This window comes from Erythrolamprus reginae, chromosome 6 (genome assembly GCF_031021105.1).
Source record: "Erythrolamprus reginae isolate rEryReg1 chromosome 6, rEryReg1.hap1, whole genome shotgun sequence".
Lineage (NCBI taxonomy): Eukaryota > Metazoa > Chordata > Lepidosauria > Squamata > Dipsadidae > Erythrolamprus > Erythrolamprus reginae.
The window spans coordinates 50,304,327-50,319,157 of record NC_091955.1 but is presented as its reverse complement, the minus strand read 5'-3'; the positions used below and the strand labels follow the sequence as shown (position 1 = coordinate 50,319,157).

The window sequence follows — 14,831 nt, the reverse complement described above, 5'->3', positions numbered from 1 at the left end:
GGGGAAGGGAAAGTGTTCGCAAAAATCGATTTAGCCCAAGCTTACAAGCAACTCCCTGTCGATGAACCGACAGCACTCGCACCGACAATTGTCACCCACAGGGGTGCATTTAAATGTACCAGATTACAATTTGGGGTAAGCATAGCTCCCGGGATTTTTCAAAGCATAATGGAACGGTTGTTGTCAGGAATTAAAGGGACCATTCCCTATTTTGATGACATTTTAATTTCAGGAGAAAACCAATCTCAACTCAACGAAAGAATAAGAGAGGTATTACATAGACTACAAGATAAAGGGTTAAGGATCAAACCTGACAAATGTGTGTGGGGAACCAACAGTGTAGAATTCTTAGGATATAGAATCGATGGGGAAGGCATCCACCCCACTACTGAAAAATTAAAAGCCATCAAGGAAGCCCCAGAGCCACAGAATAAAACAGAATTGCAGGCATTTTTAGGCCTCCTAAACTTTTACTCTGTCTTTTTAAAACAGAAGGCAACAGCAGCAGAGCCTGTACACCGACTACTTCAGAAAGGAACTCTTTGGACATGGGGGAGAATTGAGCACGAAGCCTTTTTACAAATAAAGCAGTTGTTAACTTCCGCAAGTGTAGTAGTCCAGTATAGCACTTTACTACCCGTCAGGCTTACGTGCGATGCATCCCCATATGGCGTGGGAGGGGTCTTGGCACATGTGTTGCCAAATAATACAGAGGCCCCAATTGCCTTCTTTTCAAGGACAATGACCAATACGGAGAGAAATTACAGCCAACTAGATAAGGAGGCTCTAGCGTTAGTGGCTGGGGTGAAGAAATTTCATAATTATCTCTTTGGCAGGAGTTTTGAATTGGTTACCGACCACAAGCCTTTATTAGGCCTCTTAGCCCCCAACAAACCAACTCCCCCATTTATGTCTCCAAGATTAATCAGGTGGGCCTTGTTCCTCTCAGGATACCAGTACGAGCTCATTCACAAAGGGGGTAAAACCATCAACCACGCAGATGGTCTCAGTAGGTGCCCAATGGCAGAGTTAGTAGAGGACCCTGCCCCATCTGCTGATGTTTTAATGATAGAGCTTGAAGATAACCCACTAACAACAGCAAGGGAGGTGGCTGCGCACACGCAGCAAGATCCAATTTTGAAAAAGGTGGTAAACTGTGTACTTAAGGGGTGGCAGAATGACTCTGTAGAATCTGATTTAAGTGATTTTAAAACCAAAAGATTGGAATTGTCATATGTTAAAGGTTGCCTGTTGTGGGGTGATCGAGTAATCATTCCTGAGAGTCTAAAGACCAAAGTACTCACAATGTTACATGTGGGCCATCCTGGTATTGTCAGGATGAAGGGCCTAGCTAGGGGGCACTTATGGTGGCCAGGTCTGGATACTGACATTGAAAAGTGGGTAGCCAAGTGTGATCCATGCCAAGAGTCTCAGCCTAACCCCCCCCAAAACAACTCCAGCAGAGTGGGAACAACCTGCAGGGCCTTGGTCCAGGGTCCATATTGATTTTGCAGGGCCAGTGGAGTCACAATATTTCTTAATAGTGGTAGATGCATTTTCCAAGTGGGTGGAAATCATTGCAATGAATAATATAACCACGAGTGCCACAATTAAGGTTCTGCGCCATTTGTTTGCCACCCATGGCTGTCCTGACATCTTAGTGTCAGACAATGGACCCCAATTGACAGCCAGGCAATTTGAATTATTTTTAGATAACTTGGGGGTCAGACATGCTCTCATCTCGCCTTACTCGCCCTGGGCTAATGGTTTGGCAGAACGATACGTTCGGGTGGCAAAAGAGGCATTGCGCAGGTCAGGCCCTGGAGATGTACAACAGCATCTGGACCAATTTTTGTTAACACAACATATTACACCAAATTCCCACACACACATAAGCCCTGCTGAAATACTAATGGGAAGGAAACTTAGGTCCCCACTGGATAGGTTACACCCAAGGTTTTGTAGTCATAATCCTATGTATGTGAACCCTGAAAGACAATTGTATTTGGGTCAAAGTGTTTTTGCAAAGAATTTTGATGGGGGTTTCAATTGGATGAATGGAATAATTGTACAACAAACTGCTCCTAAAACATACATTGTAAAATTGGATGATGGTCGAATGTGGAAGCAGCACATTGACCATGTACGAAAGCGCATTGAAACCTCCCCTGAACAAACCGCTAAAACAGACTCTCCCACTCTAATAGACTGTAATGCGCAACCCGCATTAATGGACATTCAAATGGACTTATCCAGTCAGGAAGGGTCCTCCAGCGACGCCGAGCCGTCTTCATCCTCAGAGGTCGGTGTTGTGCCTGCCCAATCGACTCAGCGGGCCGGAGCCCAAACTAGGCCCCAGCCGCACTGGGGAAGTACAGGCGAACCAACCTCCACCGTTGGAAGCGAGGACTCAAATGAACTGCGCAGGTCGGAGCGAGCCCTGCGAAGACCGAGCAGATTGGAGGACTTCGTCACGTGGCTTTCTTGAGTGATGTATTCTGACTAAGGAGGGAGGGGTGTTGTATCCTTGTAAATAGTTTGTTCCATTTGAAAACGCTGTCTGAGCTGGAAACAGGAAGTCGCTCCTGATTGGCTCAGACGCGGGCTGCTCTCTTTTGGCGGGAGCCGCAAATGTATAAAAAGAGCGGTTTCTCCCCAGGTAGAGCAGACGTGTTCCGCTGATTGTCACTTCCCCTTTTAAGAGCTGAATAAAGGAACCGTCTTTACTTAGCCTTGTCTCCGGACTCTTCACTTCCCATGGCTGTGACCCACTACAGGGCCCTGGCCTATTTGGAATAGGGCAATGTGAGAGGCAGGCCAGCAGGCACACAGCTAAATTCATGTGTGTAGAGGGTTGGCTTGCATATCTATATGTGTACATCTTAACTTGCAGTCAAGCTGGGTGCGCATACACACCGGCCTGCCACTTGTATGCGTGCACATGTGTGCCAGCCCACCTCTTGTGTGGCCCGATTTCCTTCTCCCTCCCTGCAGCCAGACTATCAAGGCTGGGGACCCCTGTCTTAGAATAACATCAAAACAATAAATAAAGCAAAATACAATAGTCTATGAAGATATATATCAGAAAAGTGGTATTATCTTCACTGTGCCTACAGTTGCATATTTAATATTCTGGTCGCTATAGGAATAGAAATGGGGCATCTGGTTTTTACTAGCACAAACGTTGAAAGATATAGGATCTTCCTATTTCCCTGGCAGAGTACAAAGATGAAGATTGGTGCATAAGAACAGCAAATATTTTGCATCCAGCTGCCTCTTTCTCAATGACCAAAGATATAAGAAAACTTGAAGTTATGTTTCTCAGGAATTCTCCATTCTTGATACTTCTAGGAGTGATTTATCCAGATTAAAAATGATTAAAACTGCAGGTAGTCCTCAATTTACAACAATTCATTCAGTGACCATTTGAAGTTACAGCAGCACTGCAAAAAGTGACATGACCATTTTTCACACTTATGACCCTTGCAACATCCCCATAATCACATGATCAAAATTCAGATGTTTGGCAACTGATTCATTTATGACACCTGCAGTATCCTGGGGTCATAGAATCAAACACCTTTTGCAATTTTTTGACAAGGAAAGTCAATGGGGAAGCCAGATTCGTTTATCAACCATTTTACTACATTACAGCCATGATTCACTTAACACAGTGTTTTTCAACCGGGGTTTCACAAAACCCCAGCGTTCCATGAGGGCCAGCCAGGGGTTCCATGACTTAATGCTTTTATGCAGCTGGTACTTAAATCCACTTTCATGATTTATAAGCAGAATTTATTAGTACATTCATTTTGGAAGAATTCTCTTGACATTTGTTTGTGATGTAACATCTAGCTCATTTAAAACTCAGAATATCATCTCTAATACTGTTTCACCACTAAGTGGCAGTGAACATCAGAACATAAGAAGAGCCATGCTGAATCAGGCCAAAGCACATCGAGTCCAGCATTCTGTGTCACACAGTGGTTCACCAATTGTACATGGGGATCTTGAATAGAAAGAGAAGGCAAAAGTCTCCCTTTCCCTTGACCCCCAACAAATGGTACTCAAGGGAATCCTGCCTGCCTGAACCAACATAGAGGCGGCACATGGACATCTGTTTCAATAGCCACCGATACACTTGGCATCCATGAATCTGTCTAATCCTGCCTTGAAGCTATCAAGGCTGACAGCTGTTATGACCTCTTCCGGAAGTGAATTCCATAAATCAACGACCCTCTGGGTGAAGAAATATTTCCCTTTATTTGTCCTCGCTTTCTTACCTATGAGCTTTAGGGAGTGCCCCCTCGTCCTAGTATTGTGTGATAGAGAAATTTTTTTTCTCTATCCACCTTTTCTATCCCATGCATGATTTTATACACTTCAATCAAGTCACCCCTTAAACACCGTCTTTCAAGGCTGAAGAGACCAAGGCCTGGCAACCTGGTTTCCTGAGGGAGGTACTCCATTTCCTTGATCATACTTGTTGCCCTTTTTGCACCTATTCCAGTTCCATTATATCCTTCTTGAGGTGAGGTGACTAGAACTGTACATAGTACTCCAAGTGTGATCTCACCATCAATTTGTACAGAGGCAATACAACACTTACTGACTTATTTTCGATTCCCTTCCTAATCATGCCAAGCATGGAATTTGCTTTTTTTACTGCTGCTGCACACTGGGTTGACATCTTCATTGAGCTGTCCACCAAAACCCCAAGATCCCTTTCTTGGGGTGTCTCAGAAAACTAATTCAGTGGCAGGCAAATGCTCTCTATCTTTCTCAGTGAAAAAGGAGGCAAAGAAGTCATTTAGCCTCTCAGCAATCTCCTTGTCTTCTCTGATTATCCCCTTCTGACCATTGTCATCGAGTGGTCCAACTGTTTTTCTGGTTGGGTTCCTGCTTCTGATGTACTTAAAAAAGGTTTTGTTATTAGTTTTAATATTCTTTGTTATAGGCTCCTCAAAATCTCTCTTGGCTTTCCTGACTATCGGCTTGCATTTGGTCTGCCAGTTTGTGATCCTTCCTGTTCTCCTCAGTAGGAAGTGCATTCCATTTCTTAAATGAGTTTTTCTTTTTTCCAATAACCTCCTTTACCTCATTCCTAAGCCATACTGGTATCTTTTTGGACTTTCCAGTCCTCTTTCTTTTTTTAGGAATGCATTTGAGTTGAACCTGTTGTAATGTATTTTTAAACAGTTTCCAAGCATTTTGGAGGGATTTGACTTTTTTTTTTACTGTTCCTTTTAGTTTCTTCTTTACTATTTTCATCATTTTGGCAAAATTCCCACTGTGAAAGTTTAAGGTCTCTGTGTATGTTTTCACTTACAATTTGCTATCCATGGTTAAGTTGAAGGATATTGTATTGTGATCGCTGGTTCCTATGGGTTTGGTTACAAAGACATCATGAACCAAATCCTGTGCATTAGTTAGAACCAAGTCCTGGATCCCTTTCCCCCTGGTTGGTTCCATGGCCATCTGCTCAGTGACATCAATCTTTCTTACAGATTTACTGTGGATCCAGGGGTGGGCTACTGCCTGGATAGGGGGAATGCAGGGGGGTAGCAAAAATAGAGCTCCACCCTAGAGCACCCAATTTGCACTTAAAAATGTTGAAAGAAAATGCAGGACATCCTGCATAAGCCACGCCCATAGCACAGTAGTAAAAATTTTGGTAGCCCTTCACTGTGTGGATCTATATGCAGAATAAAATATATCAAAATTATTATGATAATAAATAACTTACATTTGCTGATAGTTGTGATGTTAGGGTGGCCACTTTTTCCTGAGATGCAACCAGTTCCCGTCGTAATTTATGAATTTGCTAGGTATGACAACAAATACAAAGAGTTCTAAAATATGACATTTTATTCACTTGCTTTGACTAAAGACCATTTAATAATCTAGAACATGGGTGTCAAACTCGTATCACATTGCCGTCACGTGATGTTTCATGGCGTGTATCCCCTTCGTGGAGCTGGGATGGGTGTAGTATCTGGCTCATGGGCCACCAGTTTGACAGCCCTGATCTAGAACACAAAATATAACTGTGTTTTTTGTTCCTGGTTGTATATAAATATTGAAGGGTATATGAAAGGTATATAAATATTTCAGTAAAGAATACAAGGACTGTTGTGTCTAGAGGACAGTTTGATATGGGTAATCGCCCCTAACAAGGACTAAATTCGATAAAAGACTGCTTCTCCTGTATCATAGACAACCAAATATAGACAACTATAGTATTGTACACAGTCAAATGCTTCCTGGAATAGAGAGCCACCTTGGAAATAATGTGAGCAGTAATATTTTCCCACTCTCCCCAATAACTACTATTCATACTTATGCTGGATATTAGGGTGGAAGAATACTATCTTGCATTCTATCATGCAATTATGCTTGCATTCTCTCCATAGCTATCATGACTAAACTGTACTTTGGGACAGCTTATCAGTTGTAAAATGGTTTAACTTCTTTTAAAGCTATCTAATCTGTTGCCCGTTCCACATTTATGTCAATAAATTCCATTGTTTTGATCTTTATAAAATGAATGATATGCAGCTCAGTGTGTAACACAACAAATACACAAACATATATTTTAAGGATTTAGAAGTATTTTTTCAGAAGTTAGTGAATGCTGAATTATACCCTGAAACAAAACGTTACTTTTAAAATTGTGAAAATCAGGTTTAATAATTTATATGCTTGGTGAATTACCCCAAAATAATTCCATCAAAAAGTGCAGTTATTCTTCAACAAACCTACAATATTAGATTAAGAAAAATGTACTCTAAAATGTAGTTTATCATTTTAAAATAGATTCAATACAGTTGTGGTTTGTTTGGGTACATGACAAGATAATTAAGAAATTGATGTTATTAATATCCTTATCGATAATTATCTGCGGGGAGGGGTAGCATACAAATCTAAATAATAAATAAATAAATAAATAAATAATACATGATGCTGTAGCAATATATTTATTACTGTAGTCATAAATAAACAGATAAATGTACTATTAAAATATAGTATAATGTTATAGACATTCTTGAAAATAAAACACCAATATATATTTGAAATTTATGTGATAAGGTATTACACCCAAGAAAAAGTTGTGGTAAATATTGGGATCCTTATGAACTTATAATAAGGAAGTATCATTGATTATCAGTTGATAAGCTTAAGACAAATTGCCACACAACCACAACTATTTAAATTTACTTATTATTAAATAGTAAGTATATTTATATTTACCTCTGAATGTGCCTTTTCTTCAGCCTAGAGGAATAATAAAATCATTATTTATAGATGTTTTAAAATGTTTTCTAAATTATTTATGCAAAGTTTACATTAGCAAAGCTTTAATACTGTTTTATTCCTTTTTCTGCTACATTCTCTTACTATTTTCATTCTTCAAGTTGCCCACATGTCTAGAATCTACATGATTATCAACAGAAGAAAAGAAAAACATCAAAGCATTAGACTTTTCGTTTAGTTGAAAATTAATTCCCAGGTATAATTGTAGATAAGAATTAGAATGAGAATATAAATTGTAAATATTTCTGAGTCTTTTAATAATTTGGAGTATTATCAAAGTTTTGGATTATTGGCTGCAATTCAATAAATATTCACTTGGAAACAAGTCTAAATAAATATAAAATACTTATTCTGAATAAAGGTTCGAAGTTATTAATATACTGTAATATGCTTTTAAAGCCTTCCATGCTACCATAAATATAAATGTTTTAATATTATGTTGGATAGTTTCCATTTAGAAAGACTGCCAAAATAATGTCTAAGAGAAATAGAAATCTAAACTCGATTACAAACTTTACAGTATGATTCTTAAAGCTATAGTTACGGCAGTTGAAACTGAGCTCCCCACTTTAGTGAATATTTACCCAGACTCACAAATCTCAAGTAGAGATGTGCAAAACTATTTAACCTTAAAAACCATTTTGAGTATGCTCCTATAAAAGAAAACACTTAAATTCTGAGAATTTTATTTCTATTGGAAAGCAAAATAGTGTGAAGCATGAAACAAAATTGGGCAGTTTCAAGTGTTGCCATGTTGGGTGTTCCAGCTATTTTGAATATTGCAATTGGACTAATGTTTTATGGCTTGTAATTGGATTGCCACCACCCCTCCAATGCTTTCCCATCGAGATCACCTGCTGCTCTCAGTTAAGACTGAATGGGTTAATTCTGGAACAGGCAGAAAAGGGTTCCTCCCTGCATACTGTTTAAATTATGATGCTATTGAAAGACTCAAACGTATTTTATGAACTTTAAATTACAATATTCAACATAAATGAATAAAAGCAGAAGAATTAAGAGAAAAAAGCTTTTACCAAAGTTTACCCAAAGGATGATATATTGAATAATTATATATTAATATATTGAATACCAGTGACTGATTATTACTGAATCTACCATAGAAAGATTGGGGGGGGGAATTATCCTCTACCTTTTATGCTGATAGTCTGTACTTTGAAACATATCCTTTACTATAATGCATTGAATTAGGGCACTTTAAAAACATACATGTAAGAAACAGAGGACTACCAAATAATATTATTTTGATTGCCACAGTGTAAAAACAATGTTGAGACTCTAGAAAGAGCAGAGAGAGAAGAGCAATGAAGATGATTAGAGGACTGAGGGCTAAAACTTATAAAGAACTGTTGCTATAATTGGGTATGTCTAGTTTAATGAAAAGAAGAAGTAAGAATGACATGATAACAGTGTTCCAATATCTGAGGAGTTGCCACAAAGAAGAGGGAATCAGGCAATTCTTCAAAGCACCTGAAGGCAGGACAAGAAGTAATAGATAGAAACCAATCAAGGAGAGAAACAATCTAGAACTAAGGAGAAATTTTCTGATAGTTAGAACAATTAATCAATAGAATGACTTGCCTCCAGAAGTGGGGATACTCCAAAATTGGAAGTTTTAAAGAAGAAATTGGACAAGCATTTGTCTGAAATGGTATAGGTTTCCCTGCCTGAGCAGGTGGTTGAACTAAAAAACATCCAAGGTCTCTTCCAACTCTGTAATTCTGTGTATCATAGAATAAATATTATTGTACAATTTAAATTTAAATCTTTTGTATGATATTTCCATTTGAGCACTCTTTCTTCATTAGGAGCTGCAAAACAGATCCTGCTGAAGATTTTAAAATCAAGAGAATGCCATGCCCTTAATAAAGAGTACTTCAAATTCCATTATCACAGCTAGCTCCTGAAATGATGATGAAAAAAGCATTGTCAAGTAGCTGAAAATTAAGATAGGAGAGGGTCAAATTATTGAAATCTTGGAATGGTTGTTCTTGACTGATTAAACTGATGTGGTGATATATGTCTATTATTGCAGTTATTTATTTATTTATTTATTTATTTATTTATTTATTTATTTACTTGATTAGACTATATGGCTACATTGGCTGTATGCTGACAACTTTCTTAATAGTGTCGATTAATGCTATTATTACGGTAATTATATGATATAAAAGAAGCAAGAAAAAAGTGCAAAACAAACTATCAAAAACAAAACTTACACATTGATTATTCTAAATAGACTGTGTACTTTGTAGAATTCTTTTGTAATGTTGTTCTTACATTTTTTGCATATTAGTTTTAAGAAGTTCTTGAATTCTTATGAGTTTGCTTCATTAATTTCAACTTAGTCTTCTGAGAAAAAACCCTGATAATCATTTCAGTACAAATGATTAGGAAATTATTTTCTCCTTCAAGTTTATATTTTTTATTTATTTGTTTTTAATCTATAATAGTCCAGGGTCTATGATAATTGGTTTGATAATTCAATACATTTATAAAAAGTTAGAGTTTCTTTCAATACATAATAGTTGGTATTAAGATATGCAAAGCTCTAATTTTTTGTCCTCCAAATGTAAAAAACCTGCACTGCTGAAATTCTAAAATTTGATGCAAATTGCAGGAGCACAACCCAGTAATTAAAAAATGGGGTTTAAGCATCCTGTTGGACACTGGATAACTGTGAAAGTGGAAGAATACCAAAAACAATCAGCATGGGATTTGTTAGTTAAAGAAGACCCCCTGATTACATCAATCATATCAAGTTATACAACATACTCACAAAAATTAGAATCTCAGAATATCTCATTGCTCTCACAAGAAATCTATATATAAATCAGGAAGCCATAATTATATACAGAATGTGGTGAAATACACTGACTCCAGTATGGCAAAGGAGTGAGACCAGGCTGTATATTCAATCAATATATTATGAAATATTAAGGGAAACTTAAGAAGATGAATTGGGTTTTAAAGTTGTACGAAGAAACAATAATCTGCACTATACTGATGATATTGCTCACATAGCTGAAAGTGCAGAACTGTAGTAGCACAGTGGTTAGAATGCAATATTGTAGCTAATTCTGCCAACTATTTGATTGAAGTTTTGATTCTCACTGGTTCAATGTTGACTCAGCCTTCCATCCTTCGAGGTTGATGACCCAGATTGTTGGGGGTAATATGCTGACTTAAAATTGCTTAGATGGGGCTGTATGAAATGGTGTATTGCTGTTGCTATATGCAAGTTCTAGTAAAAATAGTCAAGGAACACAATAAAAAAAGAATTAAATACAGCTAAGACTAAACATAGCTAAGACTAAATTAAACTTTTTAATGAATATATCAAAGTGGTATACAGATTCTGCTCTTTAGGATCAACTAGTAATAGTAGAGGAGAAGTCAAACAAGAAATACACTTCTGACTAGCACTTGGTAGAGTATTTCTCAAATAAACTGAGAGTTTTCATTCTAAACACAAATGACCAGATTCAAATTTTTCTACTTTAAACACATTATTTGAATATCTAGTGCTCCAAAGAATGCTGGAACATAACAAGAAAGTAACCAGCAGAAAGTTGATGGATTTAGGTACAGTAGAAACAGCTAAGCCATTGGAAGGTCAGATTGTTTTTTTAAAAAAGGTATCATGGAGATGAACTATAGTTATGGGTGCCAGAAGTTGACATTAGTGCAGTAACAATTTAGGAAACAAAATCTACAGTTTACTGGCATTAGTATTTGATGTTAAACCATATTAAACCCTATTAATATCTAGATATTTCAAGTACAATATTTTTCACATAAAATTATTGATTGTGCATTTTGATCCTATAGCACATTGATTCTTAGAATTAGACACAATTGAACAAAAGAAAAAAATAAATATTCCGAAATAAGCATAGGACTTATTTTTTAAAGCTACAAAATATGTTAACTACTGTGTAAATATTGTGACATTCAACTTTTATAATGTGATTCTTAAACTACATTAAAGTATTCTTACCCTGAGAGCCTAGTTATAAAATCATTATTACATGAAAAACTCCTAGAAGAATTTGTTTGATGGCTTGAATATGGTCAAGAGATAATAAAAATAGAACTTGCATTTAGAGAAAGTAATTTGATCTGTATTGATCTCAAAATTCATACACAAATGGACCCACCCTGTATATGTTTCTAACAAGTTTGTAACCTTAAGGAGTTTTTCCAAAATTGAGCAACACAGAGATGACTTTAATATGCAAAAAGGGTTGCTTGAATAAAAGCGTTCCTTTCTCCAGTGACTGGATCCCAATTGACATTAAAAATGTTCATTCACATTGGGTATAACCAAGCAACTAATCTAAAAAATAAAATTTTAATCTTGAAATATTCTGGTTTTAAAGAATGAAGTGTATAATGAAATTTTAGTGATGAGCTGTCATAACTTCATATTGCTTGATACATATAAACTCAAAACAAACTTCCTACATAAGAAAAAATACATTACTAATAATTAAAAACACCTACAACCTGGCTCACCATAAATCACTTTATACCAGGTTTGAAAATTGGGCTGTCAAAGCAACGCTGCAATTTCCTGCATTGAGAAAGCTCTTTCAGTACAAGGAAAGCAATACACTGAGTGACCAATTACTGTGCCACTTAATCTTTAAAGTACACAAAAACAAGCCAAAAAGATACAGCACATCAAATAGCAGCAGCAAACAATTTTGAACAATTTGCTGTCAAGGGAAGGAAGGAAAACAACAAAAGATTCCAGGAAAAGTTCAAGAAAGCAAGAGCATACTGCTTTTGAAATCACAAAGAAGGTGTTACATTCAAACAGCAGTAATAATTTTTTATAGTTTCTTAGCTTGTCAGGTGTCAATATGTTTTCCATTACATATGTTGTATAAAAGTTTATTTTTTAAAGAAATATAAATTTCAAAAAAGGAAGAAAATTAATGATAGTGCAATAAAGTAATAAGTAAAAAGGTGCAGAAAGAAGGAAAGGAAAGGGAAAAGGAAGGAAAGGGAGAAAGGAACGGGAAAGGAAACAAAAAGGAAAAGGAAAGGAAGGGAAAGAGAAAGAAAGAAGGAAAGGAAAGGAAAGGAAGGAAAGGAAAGGAAGAAAGGAAAGTAGGAAATGAAAAGAAAAAGGAAAAGGAAAGGAAGAAAAAGAAGGGAAGGAAAGGGAGAAAGGAAAGGAGTAAAGGAAATGAAAAAATGAAAAGGAAAGGAAGGAAAGGAAGGGAAGGGAGAAAGGAAAGGAGGAAAGGAATGAAAAAAAATGAAAAGGAAAGGAAGGGAAAGGAAAAGAAGGAAGGGAAAGGAAAGGAACGGAAGGAAAGAGAAGGGACGGTGGCTTTTGCTCTTCTTAATAGCAGCTAGAAGAACATTTGAATTTATCCTCTCTCACTGTAAGGCTACAAAATAATGTCCTCCTTTCTATAGACTATGCCAGTAATGGCAAACCTATGGCACGGGTTCCAGAGGTGGCACCTAGAGCCATATGTGCTGGCACATGAGCTGTTGCCCTAGCTCAGCTGCAATGTGCATGTGTGCACCAGCCAAATGATTTTTGGCTCACACAGAGGCTCTGGGAGGGCATTTTTGGCTTCTAGAGAGCCTCTGGGCAGATAGGGAAGGGTGTTTTTATCCTTCCCTGGCTCCAGGGAAGCCTTTGGAGCTGGGGGAGGGTGACCTCCAGGGGTGGGGTAAGCTGTTTTTGCCCTTCCCAGGACAGGAATTATGGGTGTGGGCAATTGTGCATGCAGGCTCTTTTGGCACCCAAGGAAAAAAGGTTCTCTGTTATTGGTCTATGCTTTCTAATCATCAAAAAAGAAGTTAATTATTTTCTCTTTTTTTCAGCAAAAGGTTCAAAAAGGGTTTCTAGTAACTAATATATTATTGTCTTTCCTCTAATCCAGTGGTTCCCAACATGGGGCCCATACTCCACAGAGGGGCAATTTGAATTTTAATGAGGGCAATTAGAACCTTGTTCCAACCAAATCAATGGGCTTTTAAGGCTTCCTCAGCATGAGTAGGAGTTCACTTTTTGAATAGTAAGAATTATAAGTCACAGGGGAGGGGCATCAGGATTTTAGAGATGCTTAGGTGGGGCATGGCCAAAAAAATGTTGTGAACCACTGCTCTAATCAACCAAGCCAATTTTTCCATCTCTGCTAATTCTGTCATCTTCACCAGTCATTCCTCCATAGTGGAGATATCAGAACCTTGTTTTTATTTTTGTGCATATAATAACTTCAAAGCAGTTTTCAATCTAGATGTTTTCAAGCCAATTTTAAAAACCACACACAAAATTTACAACATCCAAGATTTTTAATATATGTTTAAGACTTACTGTGGAGTAAAGAGAAGAAGTGCTGGAAACTAGTGATAATGAGGATCCATGTACTGAAACAGAAACACGAAAGATGATATTAGAATAACATTGATAAAGCAACAGGAGTGATTCCCTGTCAAATTCAATAAGTGAACATCTCTTTTTAAATTCGAGCAATTGTCTCCAAAGAGAAAACTTACAGAGACTGCCTGTTTGGAAATGTATTTTTATTCCACACAATGATTTTTCTATGCTTAAAAAAAAACACAATACAAATATTTTAGCAATACGTTTTGTAGCTTTGCTAGTAAACAACATTGTCATTTATTTTGTTCTGACAGGAAAACAGTATCTGAATGTCGCCCTTTGGCAAAGCAATTTTTGGTACAGCAAATACAGAAAGTGTCAATTGCCGAATGGACTCTACATTTCATGGAAGATAAAAGTTGTTATTGCTAGGCAGGCAGCTTTCACTGTAAGTGAGATAAATTCTGTTTTAAAAGTATCTCTTTAATAACACAGTACAGTGGTACCTCTACTTAAGAACGCCTCTACTTAAGAACTTTTCTAGATAAGAACCTGGTGTTCAAGATTTTTTTGCCTCTTCTTAAGAACTATTTTCTACTTAAGAATCCGACCCCGGAAAAATTTCCCAGGAAATTTGAGAGTGGCACAAAGGCCCAGCCAGTTTCCTGCCATTCCCCTTTTAATTCCGACCATCTCAGGCTTTTCTGAGCTGCCAGAGGAGCCTTTTGGTGGCGCTTAAGGAGGTTTTGGCAGTCCAGAGCAAACAAAGCATTTTCCTTTCTCTGGGCGCTTGGAGAGGAAATAAACCTCTGCCAGCGGCCAGAGAAAAGAAACGCTCCCTTTGTTCTGGGCAGCGACTGTCCTTCTCCTCTTCTTCCTACTCCTCCACCCACCCAAATTCCGAGCAAACTCAGTTTGCTGAAAGCAAAGAACAAAATGAGCTTAGATTGCTTCAGATGCCAGAATCAAGTGCTTATTAAATCTGGGATGCTGCCAGATCTATACAGAAAAACAGAAGGGAACACTTAGTGTAAACAAAAACAATGTTTTGTATAGTTATACAATGTGTGTATAAAGAATCAGCACTCATGATGAGAAAATCAGATTGATGAGAAAATCAGATTGATGAGCATCACATTGATGATGA

The 14,831-nt window shown here is 37.3% G+C and overlaps 1 protein-coding gene across 1 annotated transcript in view; it reads right to left on the bottom strand.

The window, feature by feature from the left end:
• NAV3 (neuron navigator 3) overlaps positions 1-14,831 on the bottom strand; it is a 491,922-nt gene that overhangs the window by 60,401 nt on the left and 416,690 nt on the right. Inside the window, exons 20-22 of the mRNA XM_070755761.1 lie at positions 13,676-13,728; positions 7,252-7,275; positions 5,747-5,824 (exon numbers count right to left, since the gene is read on the bottom strand). Coding sequence (XP_070611862.1) covers positions 5,747-5,824; positions 7,252-7,275; positions 13,676-13,728 — 155 coding nt within the window. The remainder of the gene's footprint in view (positions 1-5,746; positions 5,825-7,251; positions 7,276-13,675; positions 13,729-14,831) is intronic.